This window comes from Ovis aries, chromosome 2, assembly GCF_016772045.2.
Source record: "Ovis aries strain OAR_USU_Benz2616 breed Rambouillet chromosome 2, ARS-UI_Ramb_v3.0, whole genome shotgun sequence".
In the NCBI taxonomy this organism is placed as follows: Eukaryota; Metazoa; Chordata; class Mammalia; order Artiodactyla; family Bovidae; genus Ovis; species Ovis aries.
In genome coordinates, this window is record NC_056055.1 from 27,117,226 (window position 1) to 27,135,114 (window position 17,889).

At 40.8% G+C, this 17,889-nt stretch overlaps 1 protein-coding gene across 2 annotated transcripts in view; it reads right to left on the reverse strand.

Moving 5' to 3' along the window:
• SPTLC1 (serine palmitoyltransferase long chain base subunit 1) overlaps nt 1-10,575 on the reverse strand; it is a 65,306-nt gene extending 54,731 nt beyond the window's left edge. For both annotated transcript variants that reach the window (XM_004004066.5, XM_060410820.1), the window contains exons 1-3: nt 10,448-10,575; nt 7,187-7,294; nt 4,493-4,587 (exon numbers count right to left, since the gene is read on the reverse strand). In XM_004004066.5, the coding sequence (XP_004004115.1) occupies nt 4,493-4,587; nt 7,187-7,294; nt 10,448-10,504 (260 nt within the window). In that variant the 5' untranslated portion in view covers nt 10,505-10,575. The remainder of the gene's footprint in view (nt 1-4,492; nt 4,588-7,186; nt 7,295-10,447) is intronic.
• Between the last annotated feature and the right edge of the window lie 7,314 nt (nt 10,576-17,889).

Sequence of the window (17,889 nt, forward strand, 5' to 3'; positions counted from 1 at the left end):
ATACAAGTTATACATAAGGTATATGGTGATGAGATTCAGTATTAGCAATATGCCAGTTCTCTCCAAATTAATCCACAAATTCAATGCATTACTAGCCAAAAGTTCAAATTCATTTTCTGGTCAAATCTGATCAGCTAAACCTAAACTATTAGTGAAGAGTCAAAAAACAGCCTAGGCAATTCTGAAGAAGATAGCTAGCCAAGACCTATTATTAACCTAGTGGTATAAATGAAGTTCTGGCATAAGAAAAACAAATAACACTGTGGACGGAGGTTTGTAACACTGTACAGGAGGCTGCAGATGGTGACTGCAGCCATGAAATTAAAAGACGCTTACTCCTTGGAAGGAAAGTTGTGACCAACCTAGATAGCATATTCAAAAGCAGAGACATTACTTTGCCAACAAAGGTCTGTCTAGTCAAGGCTATGGTTTTTCCAGTGGTCATGTATGGATGTGAGAGTTGGACTGTGAAGAAAGCTGAATGCCGAAGAAGTGATGCTTTTGAACTGTGGTGTTGGAGAAGACTCTTGAGAGTCCCATGGACTGCAAGGAGATCCAACCTGTCCATTCTAAAGGAGATCAGTCCTGGGTGTTCTTTGGAAGGAATGATGCTAAAGCTGAAACTCCAGTACTTTGGCCACTTCATGTGAAGAGTTGACTCACTGGAAAAGACTGATGCTGGGAGGGATTGGGGACAGGAGGAGAAGGGGACAACAGAGGATGAGATGGCTGGATGGCATCACCAACTCAATGGACATGAGTTTGGGTGAACTCCGGGAGTTGGTGATAGACAGGGAGGACTGGCGTGCTGCAATTCATGGGGTCACAAACAGTCAGACACAACTGAGCAACTGAACTGCACTGAAGTGAACTGAATAGGAGTGAGTGAGTGAGTGAAGCTGCTCAGTCATGTCCGACTCTTTGCAACCCCATGGACTGTAGCCTATCAGGTTCCTCCGTCCGTGGGATTTTCCAGGCAAGAGTGCTGGAGTGGATTGCCATTTCCTCCTCCAGGGGATCTTTCCGACCCAGGAATCGAACCTGGGTCTCCCACATTGCAGGTAGACGCTTTACCGTCTGCAGAAAAAGAAATGCAAGATGGCAAAGTGGTTGTCTGAGGAGGCTTCACAAATAGCTAATGAAAGATTAGCAAAAGGCAAGGGAGAAAGGAAAAGACATGCCCAACTGAATGCAGAGTTCCAGAAAACAGCAGGGAGAGATAAGGGCTTCTTAAATGAACAACACAAAGCAACAGAGGAAAACAGCAGAATGGGAAAGACCAGAGATCTCTTCAAGGAAACCGAAGATAACAAGGAAACATTACATGAAAAGATGGGCAGGAAAAAGGACAGAAACACTAAGGACCTAACATTAGCAGAAGAGATTAAGAAGAGGTAGCAAGAATATACAAAAGAACTACACAAAAAGGTCTTGACCGAGATAACCACAATGGTGTGATCACTCACCTAGAACTAGACATCCTGGAGTGTAGTCAAGAGGGCCTTAGGAAGCACTGCTACAAAGTTAGTGGAAGTGATGGAATTCCAGCTGAACTATTTCAAATCCTAAAAGATCATGCTGTTAAAGTGTTGCACTCATATGTCAGCAAATTTGGAAAACTCAGCAGTGGCCACAAGATGGGAAAAGGTCTGTTTTCATTCCAATCCCCAAAAAGGGCAATACCAAAGAATGTTCAAACTACCCTACCACTGAGTTCATTTCACATGCTAGCATGGTTACGTTCAAAATCCTTTAGCCAGGCTTCAGCAGTACATGAACCTAGATACATAAGCTGGATTTAGAAAAGGCAAAGGAAACAGAGATCACATTACCATTATCTGTTGGATCACAGAGAAAGCAAGAGAGTTCTAGGAAAAAAAAAAATCTACTTCTGCTTTATTGACTATGCTAAAGCCTTTGACTGTGTAGGTCACAACAGACTGTGGAAAATTCTTAAACAGACCAGACCACCGCACCTGTCTCCTGAGAAACCTGTATGAAGGTCAAGAAGCAACAATTAGAACCAGACATGGAATAATGGATTGGTTCAAAACTGGGAGAGGAGTACAACAAGACTGTATATTGTCACCCTGCCTATTTAACTTATATGTGGAATAATTATGCAAAATGCCAGGCTGGTTGAATCACAAGCAGAAATCAAGATTGCTGGGAGAAATACCAACAACTTCAAATATGCAGATGATATCACTCTAATGGCAGAAAGCAAAGAGCAACTAAAGAGCCTCTTGATGAGGGTGAAAGAGGAGAACGAAAAAGACGGCTTGAAACTCAACATTCAAAAACTAAGATCATGGAATCTGGTCCCATCACTTCATGGCAAACAAAAGGGTAAAAAGTGGAAGCACTGACAAATTTTGTTTTCCTGGGCTGCGGACAGTGTCTGCAGCTATGAAGTTGAAAGATGCTTGCTCGCTGAAAGAAAATCTATGAGAAACTTAGACAGTATATAAAAAGCAGAGACATCACTTTGCCAACAAAGGTCCGTATAGTCGAAGCTATGGTTTTTCCAGTAGTTGTGTATGGATCCGGAGTTGGACCATAAAGAAAGCTGAGCTTCCCAGAATTGATGCTTTTGAATTGTGGTGCTGGGTAAGACTCTTAAGAGTCTCTTGGACTGCAAAGAGATCAAAGCAGTCAATCCTAAAGGATTCAGTCAACCCTGAATATTCATTGGAAGGACTTATGTTGAAGCTAAAGCTCCAATACTTTGCCACCTGATTCGAAAAGCCAACTCACTGGAAAAGATCCTGATGCTCGGAGAGACTGAAGGTAAAAGGAGAAGGGGGCAGCAGAGGATGCGGTGGTTAGACAGCATCACTGACTCAACGGACATGAATTTAAGCAAACTTAGGGAGACAGTGAAGTACAGGGAAACCTGGTGTTCTGTAGTCCATGGGGTTGCAAAGAGTTGGATATGACTTAGCGACTGAACAACATAAACGAGGTTCTGGCACAGGGAGAACAAATACACCAAAAGAACAGAAATAAAGCCAGAAAGAGATCTTATATAAGGGAACTTAACAGATCGAGGCTTCCCTGGTAGCTCAGATGGTAACGAATCTACTTGCAATGCAGGAGACCCAGGTTCAATCCCTGGGTCAGAAAGATCCCCTGGAAAAGGATATGACAAAGGAGGTGGACAAGAATGAGTGATGAACACGACACATGAAAGTAAGGAAATTTCCAATCAGTAGGTAAAAAATGGATTATTCAACCAATTATGTTAGGACAAGTACTGTCATACAGAAAGCAGGCAAATTAGACATCTGAGGTAGGAAGGATTTTATGATCGTAACATTAATGATTGGTAAGTCTGATTTAAGAACAAGTAAAACTTTCATGAGACCAAAGAAATTCACCAAAGTGAAGAATACAAGCCTCTCTCATGTCAGACCAGAAGTAGAAGGACAGTCTCAGGAAAATGTTGCTCAGTGGTGTCTGATTCTTTGCGACTTAATGGACTGTAGCCCTCCATGCTCCTCTGTCCACGGGATTTCCCAGGCAAGAATATTGGAGTAGGTTGCCATTTCCTTCTCCAGGGGATCTTCCTGAGCCAGAGACTGAACCCACATGTCCTGCATCAGCTGCACTGGCAGGCAGATTCTTTACCACTAAGCCACCTGGGAAGCTCTCTCAGGAGAACATGCTGCATCATATTTTTTAAACGAATACTGAAAACTTTCACGGCAACAGGCATATTGTTGTAAAAGCATAAATATAAGCAAAGGAACATCCACCAACTTCAAGATTGTAAATAGCAGTAAAACCATGTATCTGGAGGGATATATTAAAACCATGTATCTGGAGGGCTGACTATAATCTAGATGTAGGTTTTTGACTGCATGGAGGGTCAGCAGCCTTGCCATACTGTTCTAGGATCAACTATATTTCTAATGCTCTATTTCTTTTAAAAAACAGATTTGAAGTAAACAGCAAAATGTTAATACCTATTACTTCTTGATGGTGGGAACTATGTGTCTAGTATTTTCTCTCTACTGAAATAGAAGAACTAAAAATAAAAACAGATAAAACACTGGAAGCCAGGAGGGACTAGCTTAAGTGAGTTGAAGTTTCATAATTCATACTGTGAGAGTCAACAGGGACTGTCTATACTAATCAATCAAGAAACAGTGGTGCAAGCATACCATTACTATCTAGTTATAAAGATTTACAACAGATATAAAATCGGAAACAAACCGGTGGGAAAAAGGAGGAATGCTGTTTTTCATTTCACTGTCTCACCATCTGAAATATTATATGTCTGTATTACTTTGAAAAATAGATATGTTGTTTTAAAGAGACAAACTCTGAAACCCAAACTGGAGACTATTAAAGAGCATTTCCGATCTCCAAAAATTTTTGAACGTCTTATTTCAGTTAAAAAGGAAATACTATATAAACCAACATATACTTTGCTGAATTTACTTTCAGGAAACCAAACACCAGCCCTTGACTAGCAAAACCAATTTACCCTGAAACAATGTTGTAGTTGAGAGCAGGATGGTCTTTTGAGACAGGAGGAACAAGCGGCTCTGGTTGCCACTCTTCAATCAGTTCTTCCTTTTCCTACAAGAGAAAAGCAGTTAAAATACAGTGCAGTGCTACTTGCTGCTGCTGCTGCTGGGACAGCAACTCGAGCAGTATCTAAACTGTTTGTTGTAATGATGCCATTGTAATGAACACGCTGCTAGAAAGCGGCCCAGATGCTGTGGCTGGAAATGACACTAAATCACTACTGAGTTTTGTGCACTTAACCCCTCACCTCTTTTCTCAACTCAGACTAAAGGCTCTTTTCCCATGAAACTTCCTGGGTGAAGGAAAATTTTTTTTAATTTTATTTCTGTTCAGAATTTTTCACTGTAGGAAGTATAACTGCTACTGATGATAAAACAAAAAGTCTACAACACAAAGATAAGAAGCATGACTGCAGGTTAAGTGACCTCAGTCTCTTGCAAAATACTACAGACAGCCATACCTTAGGTTCTTATAGGCATGATAGTCATAGGAAGGGATCAACTAGACTACAAAGCACTGTTTCTATAAGCCACTGGCAAGGATTCAGAAGCAACTGAAATACACCAAAAGACTCTCTAATAATAATTATTATAATAGGATTTAGTTGTTTGGAAATTTCTCACAGAAAGCCACTTTATTCCTTTTACCTGTTATTTCTTGCATTACAGGTATTTTGACTATTTTGAGTTTCTTATCCTTTCTTGAACTAGAAAAGGAAGTGAAATTTTGAAAATGTACTCTGGATGTACATGATGAGATGAGGCACACCTGATGAACATGACAGAAACAGCAATTCTAGCCTTAGAGAAGCCCACTCTTAATATTTCTATTTCCACACTCCTGTTAAATGCTTCTGTGTATGTTTCTCCTAACAGGCAACTCTAGGGCATGGCCAGGAGCATCTCACTTAAGGCTCAGGGACTCAAAAATGCTTAGCTGAATAAATCAATTGCATGGAAGAACAGTAGCCTGAACAAGCCTGGAGCACGTGTGATATACACACAGTCCACTGGCTACCATGGAGACAGAATCAATTCAAGATTGCCTGGTATTCGAGAGACTCTGCACATCTGTAAAACTGAGAAGGGCATTTCTTCTTTGCTGCCATTAAGTTAAGCTTTAGAAACGCTCACATGGTTGGTTTTTTTTTTTTTCTTCCTTCCACAGCTTTTAGGGTAAGATGTCAGTGACTACTGAATCTTGCTCTAGGTAAGTTTTGCTTTTAGAGGGTTATTCTAAAATTATGTTTAGGCATTATTCTTTCAAAATGTACATTTGTGTAGACTGATATGCTTAAATATTAGGAATGATCAACCCCTTAAACAGCTGGGCTAGAAATCTGTTCCATGGCCACGTAATCATTCACATGGAGTTCCTAAATAGCAAGGGAAAAAAAAGAAGACAGGATTTCTAGGCTGGATAACTCAATTTTACTGTAATACCATCAAAAGAGTGTTCTATGGTACACTAATCCCACAAGGATTAGTGTGCCATAAAAAAAGGCAGGGGTGAGGATCTGTGGTCAAGTTTAGGGTATCTCTCCAGAAGTTCAAATAGCCACTGGTGTATAAAAAACCTTTTATATAAGAAATCATGCAATGAGACACCTCTTTAGTTTGCTTTACCCAGGTTTCCTAAACTTATTTGCCCTAAGAGTCACTTGCTGCATATCCCCTAGAGGGGATACTGTCTGACCATCTCATGATAAACATTAATGATCAAGACAGCAAGGGCCAGCCAGTGAAAACAAGGAAACACTTGCCACACTGCTGTAATTCCATTCCACTTGCACCTTCTCCTGTGAATGCTCCAGTAAGCAAAGAAAAGAGCAGTGCCCATCTTTGTGCTACACTTAACGCTGCCTTGTGAACTTCTGAACTGAAGTTCTAGGCACTTTTGTGGGAAAACATCTCTAACTGTACCTGTCTCTAAGTATTCTGGCATTTTGCTATAGAAGCTGGACAGGGAAACAATCAAAGTCACAGAAACCATGCTGCAGTCAAAACTGCTCTTCCCCTCTCATGCCTGGGGCACAGTTACTCAGTGTTCCCACGTGCACGAGAAGGTAGAGGATTCCACAAACCCTTTGGTCCTCCATACTAACAACAGCCCCCAGAGGGGCAGCACTGAAAGTCCTGTTGACCCTTCTTTCGAAAGTTTGCCCAACTTGGGCTTGAGCTGGGTCCTTTACCATACAGAACACATCAAAATTTGATTTGGGGTGGGAAAGTGGAGAGTGGTGGGATGGAGAGGATTCTCTCAGACTCTGAATCTCTTTTATGAAGACCACAGGGAAAACTTTCATTCAGACTTGAGAAACAGTGCTGCTTTTCCCAAGCAACTCACATAACCTTACAGGTGGACACTGGCAATTCAGCAGTAGCCCATGTTTCCCTTCCAGCATCTAGTACGTTTCCAGACTGCTGTTTACTCCTAGCAAAATATAAAGGCCTGTAACATGGTACTCCTTTGTGTACTTACTTTATCCCTGGATTCTCTGTAATTTGTTTACCCTGATATTTCATTCTTGTTTTCCTTACATTCCAGAAAACATTTTAACACATATAGTTGAGCCACCACAAGTCCTTTTTGAAAGATGAAGCAACTATAATCATACACCAAATAATAAAATAGAAATTTAACTTCTCACCTTGAGTGTAAGATCAGATCGTTCTTGCAATTTGTAAGTTTTAGAGAAAAGAAGTCTGATTATCCAGAGTATTAAAATTCCTTCTAAAATAAGATGATAAGCAGGAGCCTAGGAGTGAGTCAAAAAACAAAAGTAAAACAAAAACAAGAAATAAACAAATATTTCCAAACCTGCACATATAATTTAATGTATCTGCATATACTACTACCCATGACCCTTACAAAACCTATTTATTACTTCTGAAGATTTACTTCCAAAACTCACTGTATGTCTGCTCATTCCATTTCCCATTTCTAACAGAAGGCATTTCTCCTAACATGAAAAAATCTCTAAAACTGCAGCTTTAAACCATCTTTAGGAATAAAAAATTTTTTTTTTAAATCTGACACAGAATTTCAATAATTAAACAATATTAACTATCAGATCCTTCAGGTAATTTGTATTTTTACTAGTAGGAAATGACTGTAACAAACATTTTGCAGCGTCACAAGCCTTCTATCACTTCACATACCATGGATGAACTGAAAACTGTTTGGAAACCAGTTTCCACAATTTTCAAAGAATTTTGCACATCTTACTACATTTTCTGTATCCCTGATAAGCCTCTTTAAATTCTCCTTGGAACATGGCAGAAAGACTTTATTAATGCTTAAAGAAATAGCATGTCTCTTTTTTACCATAGTTCCCCAAAAGTACGTAGTGTTTTCCGTGTCAACAGGCAAAAAGTTACCTTAATGAAATTATCCATGTCAGGTCTTCTTTTCAACTGCACATTTCCAGGATAAAGGCCAAGCTAGCTGACTTTTATGTTTTATACAACTAAACATACCAAGTACATGTAGAAGATTCCAGATATCAACTAAACCACCATCAGTCAGTTATGGAGTGCTGTATTCCAATAGGTTGTCATTGGAAAAGTCATTTAAAAGAGGTATTTAGAAATGTAAATCGGAGAAGGCAATGGGAACCCACTCCAGGACTACTGCCTGGAAAATCCCATGGACGGAGGAGCCTGGTAGGCTGCAGTCCATGAGGTCACTAAGAGTCAGACACAACTGAGCGACTTCACTTTCACTTTTCACTTTCGTGCACTGGAGAAGAAATGGCAAACCACTCCAGTGTTCTTGCCTGGAGAATCCCAGGGACGGGGAAGCCTGGTGGGCTGCCATCTATGGGGTCGCACAGAGTCGGACACAACTGAAGCGACTTAGCAGCAGTAGCAGCAGAAATGTAAATACAAACTACTGTAAAGCATTAGAAAGTGACGAGTCACAGTAGTTCAAGAAATTCTGAGGTGGTGACAGGGAAACTGAGGACAAATGCATACATAAACTTTCAGATCACTGCACAGGTACCTTTAAAACTGCATACATGTTATCTATGTATGGGTACACAACAAGACTCCTTAAATTCTATATCCAAGGTACACAGAAATTAGAAGCAAAACCAGAAATCTAAGATTATTTTTAAAATTTGCTGATCCCTCCTGAATAGAGTTCATTTAAGAATAAGTGCTCTACTAAAAAAAAAAAAAAAAAACCCTTTTGGTTTTATCAATAATTGGATTATAGCTGACAAACAAATATCCAAGTCACTAAACATTCCACCCCACAAAGACATCATCCTAAGAAAAGCTGAAATGTCTAGTGAATTAATACAAATTATAAATGCAAGTTCTTTTCTTCCCTAGGAAAGACATCCAGGAGGACTTCTCTCAAGGCTCACTCATGGTCAGTACTAAGGTATGAGAAGTTACATAACCGAAGGGCAGTCTTCAGAAAGGCAGCAACAATATACAGTAGAAGTTATTCATTTCTGAAACACAAATCTTAAATTTCAGTGGCTCTTCTTAAGTCACTGATAGCTCAGTTGGTAAAGAATCCACCTGCAATGCAGGAGACCCCAGCTGGATTTCTGGGTGGGGAAGATCTGCTGGAGAAGGGATAGGCTACCCACTCTGGTATTCTTGGGCTTCCCTTGTGACTCAGCAGGTAAAGATTCCGACCGCAATGTGGGAGACCTCGGTTTGACCCCTGGGTTGGGAAGATCCCCTGGAGAAGGGAAAGGCTACCCACTCCAGTATTCTGGCCTGGAGAATTCCAGGGAGTTGCAAAGAGTGGGACAAGACTGAGTGACTTTCACTTTCACAGTCACTGTGATTAACCTACGGCTGGACATCTCCTAAGCCATATTCTCTTTCTTAACTGGTTTTTTTTTTTTTTTTTTCCCAAAAAGTCCTGATGGGTCCTGATGCATCTTTCATCATCACCGCTGCCAGTAAGTGCAATATTAAGTTGAAAATTATCGAAAGAAAACTGAGATTCACTTTACATGAATGTGAGATCCATAAGCACAGCCGACTTTTACCTGTTTGCTCACTGCACTACTTCTAGCATTTACATCTGTGCTGCCCAATACTATCGTCACTAGCACCATTCAACTATTTAAATACACATCTAAATTAAAATGAAAAATTCAGTCCTTTAGCGGTACTAGCCACTTTTCAAGTGCTAATAGCCACATGTGTTTAGTGGCTACTGAACAGCTCAGAGAACAATCAGAAAGTTCCACTGTACAGTGCAGGGAAACTCACTAAATGTCGAATGAACATTTTACAAGAACGACATTTAAATTTTATATTATCTTACTACCTGAAATGGCTGGCCTTTCAATAAACATCCCTTAACTAGTCTTTCTTCAAAGATTTACTAAAGTAGTTGTATCTCTGCAAGACAGAAAATGGGACGTATGCGGAAGAATGGCTATTTCATATTCCTAAATCATTCGGCTTCCTTTCCAACAAATCATTCGGCTACCTCCCAACAAAAACAAACTCCAACTTATTATTTTTTCCCCTATTATCTGCTCCACAGTTCCAAGGACCTGTCTTCCCTGGGACCTATCCAGACTGAGATTTTCCATTCTACTTCCATCTCTCCCGTTTTAGCAGCTCTGGCTTTTGACTAGTCTCTCTCCTGTATTCGGACAGGACCTGGAGAGGGCTCTCCGGTCGCTGGAGAGCAAATCGAGATCCCCCCCCCCCCCCCCCCCCCCCCCCCCCTCCAGTTCGGCTCCCACCCGCGCTCCCTACATTCCGCAGCTGGGAAATGTGTGCCTCTGAGCCCTTCCAGGGAGCGACGCCGAGGGTCCGGGCGTGACTGGGCCAGGCCCGCCTAGGCCCTCAGCACAAAAATCCACACAAAACGTCCCACTTCCCCAGGGCTGGGTCTGGTCGTGAGCCCCTGAAGTCGCCAAGCTCACCTCGTAGAGAGCCTGGACCATCTCCACCAGTACCCACTGCTCCGCGACGGTCGCCATAGTTAGCGGCCGGGGTTCCCTTCCGGAAGGCAGATCGCAGGCCCTTCAGATACTCAGCGGCGCGGCCCAGTGACGTCTAGGTGCCCGGGAGGCGGGGCTGCCGGGAGTGGGCACCGCCTTCTGGCGCCTGCGTTTTGGATGGCTGGCGGCTGCGTCGTCTCAGGGAGAATTAGCGTGGTGACTCTAGGATCTCGCTAGGGTGTGGGGAGTGGTGAGAATCGGCAGGCTGGTCCCCGCAGCACGTGTTCACAGCCAGGCCATTAACTACTGGACCCCGTGCTGGGCTCTTGGGATGGAAGGGTTGTAATAAACCTACCTCTTGGCAGGTAGTTGGGTTCAGGGAGTTATTAATGCAGTCACAAACATATTCTTTACTTTTAAATTATGTAAGTAATGCAAGAATGCATTTTAATTTTTTTAAAAAGACAATTCTTATTATACCACTTACCGTGTAAGGCTATGTACGTATTAAGCCGTATATCAGTTAGCTGTGGAACCTTCAAGAGCATAGGTATCCAAACCTGATGTGCGCATATTTCGGTTGGATTTCTTAAATATAACTGGGATCGTAGGGATAATACTGTTGCACAATTGTCTTCTATTCTTTTTTCTTTTGGGGGCTATACATTTTATATTTATAATCAATGAAGAAGCCTATTTATTGTCATTTGTTCTGTGTATTTCTCATCACATTTTATTTAAACACTTTTCTTTTAGGGGGCTTCCCTGGTGGCTCACTTTCTCCACCACCCCGCCCCACACACACTTTTTCACCTATTACAAACAATGCTCAGTAACCATGGATGTGTGTATGTCTTTCTGTGCATGTTGGGATATTTCCAACAAGTTTCCTCAAAGTCAGATTTTACTCAGTGTGCATGTTAATGTCAGTAAACACTGCCATACTGCTCTCCAGAAGGGCGCAATCAATTTTAAATATTTGAAAGTGTTGTTCTGTTGTTAGTCTCTAAGTCCTGTCTTTTGAGACCCCATGGTCTGTAGCCCGCCACACTCCTCTGTCCATGGGATTTCCCAGTCAAGAATAGTGAAGTGGGTTGCCATTTCCTTCTGCAGAGGATCTTTGTGACCCCAGGGACTTCAGGATGTCACCTGAAGTTTTCAAAGGTGATCTAAATATAATCTGGGGGGACAAATGATTTAGATGAAAGTAAGTGAGATATGCAGAGTATATCACGAGAAACGCTGGGCTGGAAGAAGCACAAGCTGGAATCAAGATTGCCGGGAGAAATCTCAATCACCTCAGATATGCAGATGACACCACCCTTATGGTAGAAAGTAAAGAGGAACTAAAAAGCCTCTTGATGAAAGTGAAAGTGGAGAGTGAAAAAGTTGGCTTAAAGCTCAACATTTAGAAAACGAAGATCATGGCATCTGGTCCCATCACTTCATGGGAAATAGATGGGGAAACAGTGTCAGGCTTTATTTTGGGGGGCTCCAAAATCATTGCAGATGGTGATTGCAGCCATGGAATTAAAAGACGCTTACTCCTTGGAAGAAAAGTTGTGACCAACCTAGATAGCATATTAAAAAGCAGAGACATTACTTTGCAAACAAAGGTCCATCTAGTCAAGGCTATGGTTTTTCCAGTAGTCATGTATGGATGTGAGAGCTGGACTGTGAAGAAAGCTGAGCACCGAAGCATTGATGATTTTGAACTGTAGTGTTGGAGAAGACCCTTGAGAGTCCCTTGGACTGCAAGGAGATCCAACCAGTCCATTCTGAAGGAGATCAGTCCTGGGTGTTCTTTGGAAGGAATGACGCTAAAGATGAAACTCCAATACTTTGGCCACCTCCTGCAAGGATTTGACTCATTGGAAAAGACTCTGATGCTGGGAGGGACTGGGGGCAGGAGGAGAGGGGACGACAGAGGATGAGATGGCTGGATGGCATCACTGACTCGATGGACTTGAGTCTGAGTGAACTCCAGGAGTTGGTGATGGACAGGGAGGCCTGGCGTGCTGCAATTCATGGGGTCACAAAGAGTCGGACACGACTGAGCGACTGGACTGAACTGAACTGAAGTCAGATAAAACATTAAAATATCTTCCAAAATCATTTGGTAACTTAAAACTGTACAACTTTTCTGTAAATAAAAGTAAATAATGAAAATTCATTAAAAGTCTAGATCATTTCCAAATATGATAAAATACTGAAATATTAATTGCTAAAGTCTCTTACTTATTTCTGTCTTTTTATTATAGCAAAACTAAATATGTTTCAGAGAAGGCAATGGCAACCCACTCCAGTACTCTTGCCTGAAAAATCCCATGGACAAAGGAGCCTGATAGGCTGATAGGCTGCAGTCCATGGCGTCGCTAAGAGTCAGGCACAACTGAGCATTGGAGAAGGAAATGGCAACCCACTCCAGTGTTTTTGCCTGGAGAATCCCAGGGACGGGGGAGCCTGATGGGCTGCCGTCTATGGGGTCGCACAGAGTCGGACACGACTGAAGCAACTTAGCAGCAGCAGCAGCAAATATGTTTAGATTTATTAGAAACGTGTCATGTACCAGATTTTAAAAAAAAACATTATTATGTTATAAGGAAATGTATGCTTCTGGAAATTATGAAATGTATTCACATGGTTATACCAAAAAATACTGGTATAACAAGCAGTTCACAATTGCTTACTGCTGTTTTCTTAGAAATTAAAGTTTCTAAGGGTTCAGTTCAGTTCAGTCACTCAATCATAACCAGCTCTTTGTGACCCTGTGAATCATAGCATTCCGGGCCTCCCTCTCCATCACTAACTCCTGAAGTTCACTCAGACTTACGTCCATCGGGTCAGTGATGCCATCCAGCCATCTCATCCTCTGTTGTCCCCTTCTCCTCCTGCCCCCAATCCTTCCCAGCATCAGAGTCTTTTCCAATGAGTCAACTCTTTGCAGGAGGTGGCCAAAGTACTGGAGTTTCAGCTTTAGCATCATTCCTTCCAAGGAAATCCCAGGGCTGATCTCTTTCAGAATGGACTGGTTGGATCTCCTTGCAGTCCAAGGGACTCTCAAGAGTCTTCTCCAACACCACAGTTCAAAGGCATCAATGCTTTGGCGCTCAGCTTTCTTCACAGTCCAACTCTCACATCCATACATGACTACTGGAAAAACCACAGCCTTGACTAGACAGACCTTTGTTGGCAAAGTACTGTCTCTGCTTTTCAATATGCTATCTAGGTTGGTCACAACTTTTCTTCCAAGGAGTAAGCGTCTTTTAATTTCATGGCTGCATTCATCATCTGCAGTGATTTTGGAGCGCCCCAAAATAAAGTCTGACATTATTTCCACTGTTTCCCCATCTATTCCCCATGAAGTGATGGGACTAGATGCCATGATCTTCGTTTTCTAAATGTTGAGCTTTAAGCCAGCTTTTTCACTCTCCACTTTCACTTTCATCAAGAGGCTTTTAGTTCCTCTTTACTTTCTGCCATAAGGGTGGTGTCATCTGCATATCTGAGGTGATTGATATTTCTCCCGGCAATCTTGATTTCAGCTTATGCTTCTTCCAGCCCAGTGTTTCTCATGATATACTCTGCATATAAGTTAAATAAGCAGGGTGACAATATACAGCCTTGACATACTCCTTTTCCTATTTGGAACCAGTCTATTGTTCATGTCCAGTTCTAACAGCTGCTTCCTGACCTGCATACAGGTTTCTCAAGAGGCAAGTCAGGTGGTCTGGTATTCCCATCCCTTTCAGAGTTTTCCACAGTTTATTGTGATCCACACAGTCAAAGGCTTTGGCATAGTCAATAAAGCAGAAGTAGATGTTTTTCTGGAACTCTCTTGCTTTTCCATGATCCAGCGGATGTTGGCAATGTGATCTCTGGTTCCTCTGCCTTTTCTAAAACCAGCTTGAACATCTGGAAGTTCACGGTTCATGTATTGCTGAAGCCTGGCTTGGAGAATTTTGAGCATTACTTTACTAGCGTGTGAGATGAGTGCAACTGTGCGGTAGTTTGAGCATTCTTTGGCATTGCCTTTCTTTAGGAATTCTAATTAATATGCCATTAAAATTAATAAGGAAAACATCTTGCTATGTATGGGAAAAATGTACAAGGAGTAGAAATACATTTTGCTAAGAGGAACACAAGTAATTTTGTCCTCAAAAGAAGTTTAAAAATAAAAAAAAGAGGAAGAGGAAGCACAGCACAAAATTTGAATATATAAAAGAAAGAAGTTATATAGAGGCTTATGGAAAAGAAACCCTGAGAAAAGTTTTGCATGTGCTTAGGACTGGCTAAGGTTAAAATAAATTTAATTGAATGAATGAATTTTAATATTAAAACTAAGCTGTTGCTGCAAATTCCCTGGCAGTTCAGGGGTTAAGACTCAGTGTTTCCACTGCAGAGTGTGTGGGTTTGAAACCTGGTCAGGAACTAAGACCCCACAGGTCACTCAGTGTGGCAAAAACCACCAAGCTGCTGCAAAACTAGAATTTTGCTTTCTCTGTCTGCTAAGAGGACAAAGTTTTTTTTTTTTTTTTTTTTTGCAATAACGATCTGTTTGATAGCAAACTGTAGAATTTATTTACCTCATAAGTAGTTTTGAAATTTTCTGTATTTGCCTTTGAAATATTTTATTGTCACTTTGGTTAAGTGAATAAATATTTATACTGACATATGATCCTACTTGAATGAATGTTTTAAAACCTTTTGATATCTTTGACACATTTCCCAAAATCAAATTCTGGATAAAGTCTTTTAGCCCTCAAGCTAACTTTGAGATTTTTCAGAAGGCCCCTGGAAAAATCTCAAAAGTGTGATATTAAACTTATTAGGTTGCAGAGTTCGAAAGAACAGCAATGAGAGATAAGAAAGGCTTCCTATGTGATCAATGCAAAGAAATAGAGAAAAACAACAGAATGGGAAAGACTAGAGATCTCTTCAAGAAAATCAGAGATACCAAGGGAACATTTCATGCAAAGATGGGCACAATAAAGGACGGAAATGGTAAGGACCTAACAGAAGCAGAGGAGATTAAGAAGAGATGACAAGAAAACACAGAAGAACAATACAAAAGAGGTCTTAATGACCCAGATAACCATGATGGTATGATCACTCACCTAGAACCAGACATTTAACTTCTGTGCAGAGTATATCATGCAAAATGCTGGGCTGGATGAAGCACAAGGTGAAATCAAGATTGCCGGGAGAAATATCAGTAACCTCAGATATGTAGATGACACCACCTTTATGGCAGAAAGTGAAGAGGAACTAAAAGCCTCTTGATGAAAGTGAAAGTGGAGAGTGAAAAAGTTGGCTTAAAGCTCAACATTCAAAAAATGAAGATCATGGCATCTGGTTCTATTACTTCATGGCAAATAGATGGGGACACAATGGAAACAGTGAGAGACTTTATTTTCTTGGGCTCCAGAATCACTGCAGATGGTGACTGCAGCCATGAAATTAAAAGATGTTTGCTCCTCGGAAGAAAAGTTCTGACCATCCTAGACAGCATTTTAAAAAGCAGAGACATTACCAACAAAGGTCTGTATAGTCAAAGCTATGGTTTTTCCAGTAGTCATGTATGGATGTGAGAGTTGGACCATAAAGAAGACTGAGTGTGGAAGAACTGATGCTTTTGAACTGTGGTGTTGGAAAAGACTCTTGAGAGTCCCTTGGACTGCAAGGAGATCCAACCAGTCAATCCTAAAGGAAATCAGTCCTGAATATTCATTGGAAGGACTGATGCTGACTTTGAAGAGCCAACTCATTGGAAAAGACCCTGATGCTGGGAAAGATTGAAGGCCGGAGGAGAAGGGGACAAAAGAGGGCAAGGTGGTTGGATGGCCTCATGAACTCAATGGACATGAGTTCGAGCAAGCTCTGGGAGATAGTGAAGGACAGGGAAGCCTGGTGTGTGTGCTACAGTACATGGAGTTGCAAAGTCGGATACAACTGAGCAACTGAACAACAATAACAACAGGTTTATTTGGTATGTTTAATTACATTGGAAACACTGTCAAATGAGTAATGATAAGCTTTAGGTTGTATTATATGAAGGTTACTAATATAGATGTTGTAGAAATTACATAAAATTCTTAAAACTCACATATGTCCTGGTATAATATTATCAATCACAATTCTAGTAATTATTTTAAAAGGCAAAAGTTTTATTTTGAAGAAAAACATAAGAATCTAGTTATGATTTTAAAATATTGCATGTTTCATAAATAACCAAATTTCCTTGTCACTTGAATTATAAGATATTTAGCCATGCCATTTTAAGTATTTTGTCATTTATAGACAGTTACTGTTTTTCTCTGATGCTTTCACAAAAATGCTTCATCTTCAAGAAGATTTACAGAAAGGATTTTTCTGAGAAATGCAGATTTCCCAATAACTTTCAAGTCATACACTTAATTGGATAAGGAATTAACAAATAAAAATCCCCTACAGTAGGACTTCCCTGGTGGCTCAGGTGGTAACGAATCTACCTGCAATGCAGGAGACCCAGGTTCGATCTGTGTGTGGGGAGGATATCCTGGAGGGGAAATGGCTACCCACTCCAGTATTCTTGCCTGAAAAATTCCATAGACAGAGGAGCCCAGTGGGCTATTGTCCATGGAGTGGCAAAGAGCTGGACATGGTTGAGCACCACACAAGTAAGTATCCTGTTTGCAGAGTTCCCAGCTGACTGAAGCAGGCACAAGAATCTTAGGATATTTGGGGGACCTCAAGAAGAGAAGAATTCACCCAAATATATAGGTATTACAGGCAAACCTGATGGCAAGTCCTTGATGTGGTTTCATGACTTTGTGGCCTCCATAGGCAAATAAAAATTTAACTTGGAATTCCATGTGAAAAGTTCCAGCAAAGCAAATTTTTAAAAGCCTTTATGGTCAATCATCATTTTGGGGGGACATATTTAAGTAATCAGGCCAGGTTTAATGAAACTAAGCTTGTTTTACAAACTAGTCTTTATTCAGCTATCTTTGTTAGAAACGAAGGTGATATTAGAGAAAAATGTTTTTCAGTAGAACTTTAATACACAGTTATAGATATTAGATTCTAGTTCTGTTAGTTATCTTCAAGGTTTTGCTTTTCTACTTGTTAGCTGAACTGGATCCTGAATTCTAGTTTCCTCAAAAGTTTTCCTATAACGTTCAAACTAATGTTTTCACTATTTCTCCCACTTTTGACTTGGAATCACTGAGAATTAAAACTTCCCTTTTCCTGAATCTCTGTAAACTGAAAATGAATAACTCGATATAAATTTAAGAGAGATGACCACAATACCCCATGTTTAGACAATCTTTGTGCGTATTGCTATGTAAGCCAACAGAAAAGTTACCTAAACACCCAAAGACATCCTCAGAGACATTCCAAACTGCAAAAGATGCTTCAGACCTGACACTGAGAAATCTGGA